Here is a 7,337-nt window from a genome sequence, read left to right on the forward strand (position 1 = left end):
GAACTACTTGCTTTAAGGCAAACTACGAATGAAAGCAAATACTGGCTGGTGTTGGGCTAGGCGCCTTGTCATGTTATTAGGTGTGCATAGACTATTAACTACCTAAATTACAGAATTTTGAACGACTGACTGCTTGGCAGAGTCAGAGTCATCCGTCAGTGTCAGACAACCCCGAATAAATCCACGCCCCTCTTCTAGCCTACTCCTCCCTTCTACGCGTTCAAAATCAACTTCACACATTCGAAAACATGATTACACCTTTCAGTCTCAGCATGTGAGGAGACATGGCGACAACTCCGGTAAGAGCTTCTCTGTTTTTTGTCCTCATATGAATTTTAGTAGGCTATACTGTCCTGAAACTGCTGGATTGTGGTCACTTTAGAGTGAGGTTTGTGGCTTCTGGTGTTCTTTCATTATATCAACATTGGTTTTTATGAATTGATGATCGATACTCCTGATTCATAAACCCTGATAGAAATTATGCAATAACGCAATAGGGCAATTAGAGGCGCAAGTTGAATGAACTTTTTATAATTTCACCTGTCATTCACACATCAATATAAACCCCACGTGGGCTGTTTGCTGTACATATTTAGTGTGCGTTTTTGGAAGTCGCTAGGAAACATAGACCGAAACCATTGGAATACAATAAGGGAATTCTGTAACATTGGACAGGGTATGGGATTTTCCTTGTTTCTCACATGAGTCGAGCGAGGACAAAATGACCTCATCTAGGTGTGGCCGCGAGGTTTTTTTTTTTTTGTGATTAGTTAGGTTATTCTGGGAATGTTTATTTAAATAGTAGGCTAATCTCACATTGTTTTTTTTACAGATATGTGCGCAGCTGCTTGGCCTGTAAGTATTAGAATAGACACTATCCTATCCTAGCCATGTTTACCTTGGGGTACTCCAGTGTTAGTGTTACTGGTCAGACTTGTTAGAAACCATAGAGAACGTGAAAAATACAGATATGGTGTAGGGTGGTGGACTATTATTGCAGAGACTGTGTGGATGTTTAAACCCATCTGTTACTGTTTTGTATTATTTGAGTGTACTTTGTGTGTTTAATATGAGCACATGTTCTGCAGGTCTGCTGCCATATTGTCACTGCTGAGGCCTTATGGATGTGAAGGTATACACCATACTGTTGCAGCTCTCTGTTTTCTTTTATGTTTTCTTTCTCTCTTTCTCTCTTTGTATTAATATAATTTATTGTACATGTGTGATACTGACACACACACACACACACACCCTTAATGCCCCTTTCTCACTTTTCTCAACACCAAAATAAGAGTATACGTCACACATGGGAATTCCCCTGTATTCTCTCAATAAGACGCAGCTACTCTCAGCTGGCTACTTTAGCCCGCATACCAGTTTGCAGTAAACTTGAAGGATATTGAAAGTTTAACCTGGGCTGACCTATTTAATCAGCACATGCATCTGCTCAACTAGCCATTACGTCAGGAGAGTGTTTGGCCCACAATACACGGAAAGCACTGGCTTATTCTCCCCAAAAGCATGACGGAGGACTGTGGAGGAGGCAGTGATTTCTTTATTCTGTGGGTTGCCTTGGGTGATGTAGGAAGCCTTAGGACCTGCTAAATGCCTGCTGAGGTGCTAGAGATGAAGTTGTTATCTTGTGGCAGGCTTGTGTCTCACAGCTAATGTGTCACTTGTGTTGTGGAGTAGAGAGAGCATGGCAGTATCATAGTGCTTATCAGAACATACAATCAAATTTAGAGTAAACTGTGTAGGTGCACTATTACTTGGCTGACAAAATACGTACACATAAACAGACAGACAGACAGACTGACAGACATCAGACAGACTAAACTGTGTAGGTGCACTATTACTTGGCTGACAAAATACGTACACATAAACAGACAGACAGACAGACTAACAGACAGCAGACAGACTAAACTGTGTAGGTGCACTATTACTTGGCTGACAAAATACATACACATAAACAGACAGACACAAACACACACACACACACACACACACACACACACACACACACACACACACACACACACACACACACACACACACACACACACACATATAGACACACACACTTACATAATACTCACATTCACAAAGACACCTGCACACTTAATCCATTATTATCATGCATAACCCTTGTGACCCATGTTTTGACCCAGTTGTAACCCGGTATGCAGAGGTTGGGGGCAGAGTGTCGATGGATTGTGAAATCGACCATCATTATAGGTACTTGTACTGGCAGAAGAAAACAGAACCTTCAGCGACGTTCGTCAATGGCCTAACCACTGCAAACGAGTTGACCATCCTTCCTGAGTACAGCAACCGCTCCAAGGTGCATGAAAACAATGGAACTCTGGAACTTTGGGATCTGAAGCTGTCAGATACTATGCATTACACATGTGAGAAAGTCTCCAAGGATGGTGACTCTTCCACGTTATGCACCTACCACCTAACTGTAACAGGTGAGGCACTGTATTTTAAAATTGAAAAGGTAAAAACTGTGGTTTAAAATGTCAAACTCTGTATTACAACATCTTAGGAATAACATTCATATAGATAAGCATATGAGTTTGTGAATTGGGACCTAGAGCAATGCCTTGCATCCTCTCTATTCTACAGAACCTGATTTGAAATAGTGTTCTGGTGTTTAGTCAATATTTGAAGAAGGAAGTCTGGATTAGGAAACTCATATCAAAGAGTATTTTCATCCCCTCTGTAGACCTGTCTGTCCAGATTTTAGTTATGTGTGTTAGCGACAATGCTGTTAGTGACAGTACTGAATGTGTGTGTGTGTGTGTGTGTGTGTGTGTGTGTGTGTTTTAATGATTGTGGACTGTGTTCTGAGTAATGTGCATGTGTAGGTGGGGGGAGATAGTTATTGTTGAGACCTCCAACCTCTCTCTATATAAAAATGGGGAAATGAAACCTGCCTGTCGCACACACCATATGAGAAAAGCGGATGTCAGAGCAACAGAGACACACGTCAAATCCGCCCACCCCCTCCCCTCCCACGCCCACACATCCACTCATTACCCCCTTCCTCTCTCTCCCACAATGTCGTATTCAAATGGTTAAAGGGTTTTTATTAGCATCAGCAGAATGCTGTTTACATTCTTGCCAAACCTCTCTCTCTCTCCCTCTCTCTCTCTCTCTCTCTCTCTCTCTCTCTCTTCTCTCTCTCTCTCTCTATCTCTAGTCTCTCTCTGTCTTACTCTGTTTATGTTATTGACAAACCCCTGTTCACACTGTTCACATTCTTTACACAACTCTCCCAATGTTTTACCTCTCTCTCTCTCTCTGTCTGTCTGTCTGTCTGTCTGTCTGACTCTCTGACTCTCTACCACAGCCGAATACACACAGCCTGTCTTGACGACACACTCCAGTGACGATGGCCACCTCAATGTGACCTGTTCCTCCTGGGGAGGGTCTCCCCGCGATGACGTTCAGTGGCAGGTGTTCGGTGAGCCCAACTCCACTGGCCTATGGAACCCGATGTCGGCCGCACTCCAGGATACGACGGACCTCTATTGGAACGTGACCAGTACCCTCACCCTGATCTGCACCCAGAAACTCCGCATCTCTTGTGCCATTGGGAACGTCACATCAGAGGAGCTTGAGATCTGTGAGTGTCAGTCTGTTTTGGGTGATATAAAAAAAAATTTCACCATTGTGTTTCTTCCCACCTTCTTTTGAGTTTTGCCAGCTACATCTCTGAATCATTTATTTGTCTTCCTTCTTTTATTTTCTTCTCTCCTTTTCCTGTTCCGGTGTGCAGGCACGCAGTTATTTCCCTTCCCTCTTAATGTGATCATTGCGATTGGGGTTGTGGCTTTCTTGGCGCTCGGCATGCTTCTGTGCGGTATTGCGCAGCTCCTGAAGAGGTTTTGCCGGGACTCCAATGGTAAGCCAGCTCGTTCGAGTTATCTAACGGAGCCATCTGCACGGCCACCGCAGCTCATATGATCGTTACCCTGGCAATCTCGCCAACGTGAGTCACCGAGACTCTGACAACACTGACACTTGTGCTTTCGTTTCGTCATTCAGGGCAACGTGCACGCGTAGAAGAAATGCCTTTACAGTAAGTTCAATGATCCGCGACAGCCTGGGGCAACTTCAACCACGCCAGTGGTAGCATCAGAGAATGTGTGTATGATCAGCGAGGTGTATGGATGACTGTAGGGATATGTCGTTTACTATTTTGGAGGAACTTTCTGCTGAAGCCAGGGTGACTCACTGTCATAGCTAATAATGGTGGTCCTCTACTCATTAACCCATGACCTAGGGGTATTGCTTTTACTACCTAGGCTCCTCATTCTTAGAACTCTTAGAAAAAAGTAGCAGGAGTCTCTTTTGACTCCACATGAAAGTTTTAATTGTACTAATGTTTTAATTGTTCTAAGTGTTTTGAGACCATGGTCAATGGTGAAATTGTGCTTTAAATAACAATATATTGAAATTAAATCGGCTGTAAAAGTGGCAGAGCTTCAGCTAGGTCCATGCTAGAATAACTTTTGGTTGAGAGAATAGAGTGTTCCATGGCCCTAGGCAGTAAGCATGCCTCCCATGCCAACAAAACTGTTGTTGGTGACCCCATGAATATCAGTAGGACATTTTTACTCTTGACCTCATAGTTAGTACAAACACATTTGACAATAGCCAAGAGGATGATACCTGGCAAAGTAACATGTTAGCTTCCTCTTTTAACTTGTCATAGTTTATCTAGCCCTTTCATTTAGGAGGACTGCCCACAGTAATTCCTTACACAACATGTAAGTTCATGTTTCCCTCTTCTTCTCAGGACCACACCTGACCCTGCCAGTTCAGAAGAGACGAGCTTCAGTTCACATGTGGAAGGTCCGCGCGAGCCAGTTTGATTGGTGGAAAGCAGCAGTCCATCCACTCTGCCCAGTGTTGTGTCCCTTTGCGCGTTGGACTCAATGGGAAAGGAAATGCTGACCTCTGGTGGTGGACAGATACACTCCGGGGGCAGATCCCTACGCACTCCTCACTGACATTTGCAGGCTGTGCTGTGTACGACGAGAGATGTCTCTCATGATTGGGATCGCCAGTCAACATGAAGTACTCAGCGGTGTCATTCTCAGGCATTCACTCAGCAGGTGAGAGATCATGTAGATGTCTCATCACCCGTTCCTGAACCTGTCGATGCACTAATGACGTTAAAGCATACAGTACTGGAGACTGTTTCAAGAAACTGTATTAAGCTGCACTTTTCCTAGACTTTATGAACTGTCATGCCTATAAATTCTAAAAGAATATTGGAATATTTTGATACAATATAAAGTAATATATTATGCTTTTTGCCTTTGATATGCAATGACTCAATGAGTCTTAAAAAAAGACAAATATGTAGAACATGAAATGTTTCTTGTACTTTTGTTCAAAAAAAGTTCTCAATGGACATGTTGATCCGTCTTCATTTTCTTGCTATATTTTTGTATGCATAAATGTTATTTAATTACATTAACTTATTTTTTTCTTATTTTGTGTGACCAAATTTGTATGAAATAAATCGATTTGATGTGCACTTGTGGTCGATGATTGGATGACAGCATTCCACAGAGCTAGATGCTAGAAGTTTATGTAAAGTAATACGTCATTACTATTATGTCTACATGTGAAGTTACTATTTCTCTGATACATTATTAAAACACTAAAATACATACTTACTCACTGCTAACGAACTTAGTATTGTACAGATGAGTGTTCATGGAGGCAGAAAACTTTACTTGCAGTTGTTAACCACAAATGGTATCACTGACATTTAGTTCTAAATGTCCATAATATATAGTACTGTGCAAAAGTTTTAGGCACCCATTAGATTTGTTGTTTTAGCAATATTATGATGACCATATATGTTGATTTCTCACTGTTTTTATTGTAATTTAAACAGAAGATACAGGGAATATAAAAACAGGTTCAGGTTGTCTTCTGCATCCATTCGATTGGTTGTTTTTGCAGTTTTATAATGACAAATCACACAAGTGGGAAGCTGAAGCCAGTTAGTACTGGTACTGGTTCTGACTTTGACACATTGGTATCAGTGGGAAGATGACGACACTTTGTCAGATCGAAAATCTCATTGAAAAGCTACAGCTGGAAGAGTTCATTGCTCACCTAAAGGGGACAAAGCATGACCAAAGATTTCTATTCAAAGAGCCTTGATGCGGCAAGCTGACACTGTTCCCAACTGAGAATACAATGAAGAAGGTCACTGGAGATGTACAGTATGGGTAACACTTTACTTGGCAGTATCAACATAAAAGTGACATGGCACTGTTGTGAACACGTGACACTGTCATGACACATGAAACCTAACCCTAAACCTAAACCTAACCTCTAACCCTAACCATAATCCTTACCCTAAACCTAACCCTAATCCTAACCTTAACTTGTTATGACAAAAAAACGAATGTCACTTAATAACAGAAGCATTATGTCATAAACGTTTATGACTTGTTTATGACACGTTCATGACAGTGTCATGTCACTCTTATGTCGACACTGTCAAGTAAAGTGTTACTGTATGTTTCAGGTGGCTCTTCCACTTTGTGGACACGGCAGCACCAGTTTTAGGGTGAGCACCAGTTTTCAAAATTTTATGTAGGTTTTCCACAAGGTTTAGGAGTGTGTTTATGGGAATTTGACCATTCTTCCAGAAACGCATTTGTGAGGTCGCACACTGATGTTGGATGAGAAGGCCTGGCTCTCAGTCTCCGCTCTAATTCATCCCAAAGGTGTTCTACAGTATAGGGTTGAGGTCAGGACTGTGCAGGCCTGTCAAGTTCATCCACACCCTTCTCGTCCAACATCAGCAATATAGTGTATTTCTTGTGTTCTCTGGTCATATTCTAATTAAGAGTGAGAGTGAGAAATAAACAATATGGTCCCTATGGCATTACTGAAGCAAAACATATAAAGTGCCTAAGACTATTGGACAGTACTGTATGCTGTATGCACAATTAGCAGACACTTTTATCCAACTCAACTCACCATATTGAACACAGTATATGTGTGATACATGTGTAATACATTTTTCTTCTGGTAAAAAACAAAAACACATGGTCTGTTCTCATGTCTCATGGCACTATTGTTTGAGCAACAGTTGCATTATATACTTTGCATTTACTCGAGCACATTTACAGTAAATTACTTCAGATAGATTACAAGGACCTTTTAAAGCAGCACGATGAAAGAAGTGACATTTATGGCCCTTAAAGTCATTATCCAACGCCATTTAGCATATAAGACTGTACCCAATCAGAAGGGTCATGATCCTACCCGATTAACAACGGGTCATAGTGTTCTGG

General features: G+C 41.7%; 1 protein-coding gene across 1 annotated transcript; it reads left to right on the forward strand.

Annotated features, from left to right (window-relative positions):
* The first annotated feature begins 241 nt into the window (after nt 1-241).
* LOC143121767 (uncharacterized) lies at nt 242-5,554 on the forward strand. Its single transcript, XM_076282344.1, has 8 exons — nt 242-299; nt 833-855; nt 1,089-1,132; nt 2,169-2,471; nt 3,356-3,631; nt 3,785-3,910; nt 4,054-4,087; nt 4,808-5,554. The coding sequence occupies exons 1-8, from the start codon at nt 285-287 to the stop codon at nt 4,881-4,883; spliced, it is 897 nt and encodes a 298-aa protein (XP_076138459.1). The 5' UTR covers nt 242-284; the 3' UTR covers nt 4,884-5,554.
* Nucleotides 5,555-7,337: the final 1,783 nt, after the last annotated feature.

This window comes from Alosa pseudoharengus, unplaced genomic scaffold, assembly GCF_046254945.1.
Source record: "Alosa pseudoharengus isolate Yale_2024_CS ecotype anadromous, Long Island Sound unplaced genomic scaffold, YU_APseudo_1.1 YU_APseudo_1.1_scf_13, whole genome shotgun sequence".
NCBI lineage: Eukaryota > Metazoa > Chordata > Actinopteri > Clupeiformes > Clupeidae > Alosa > Alosa pseudoharengus.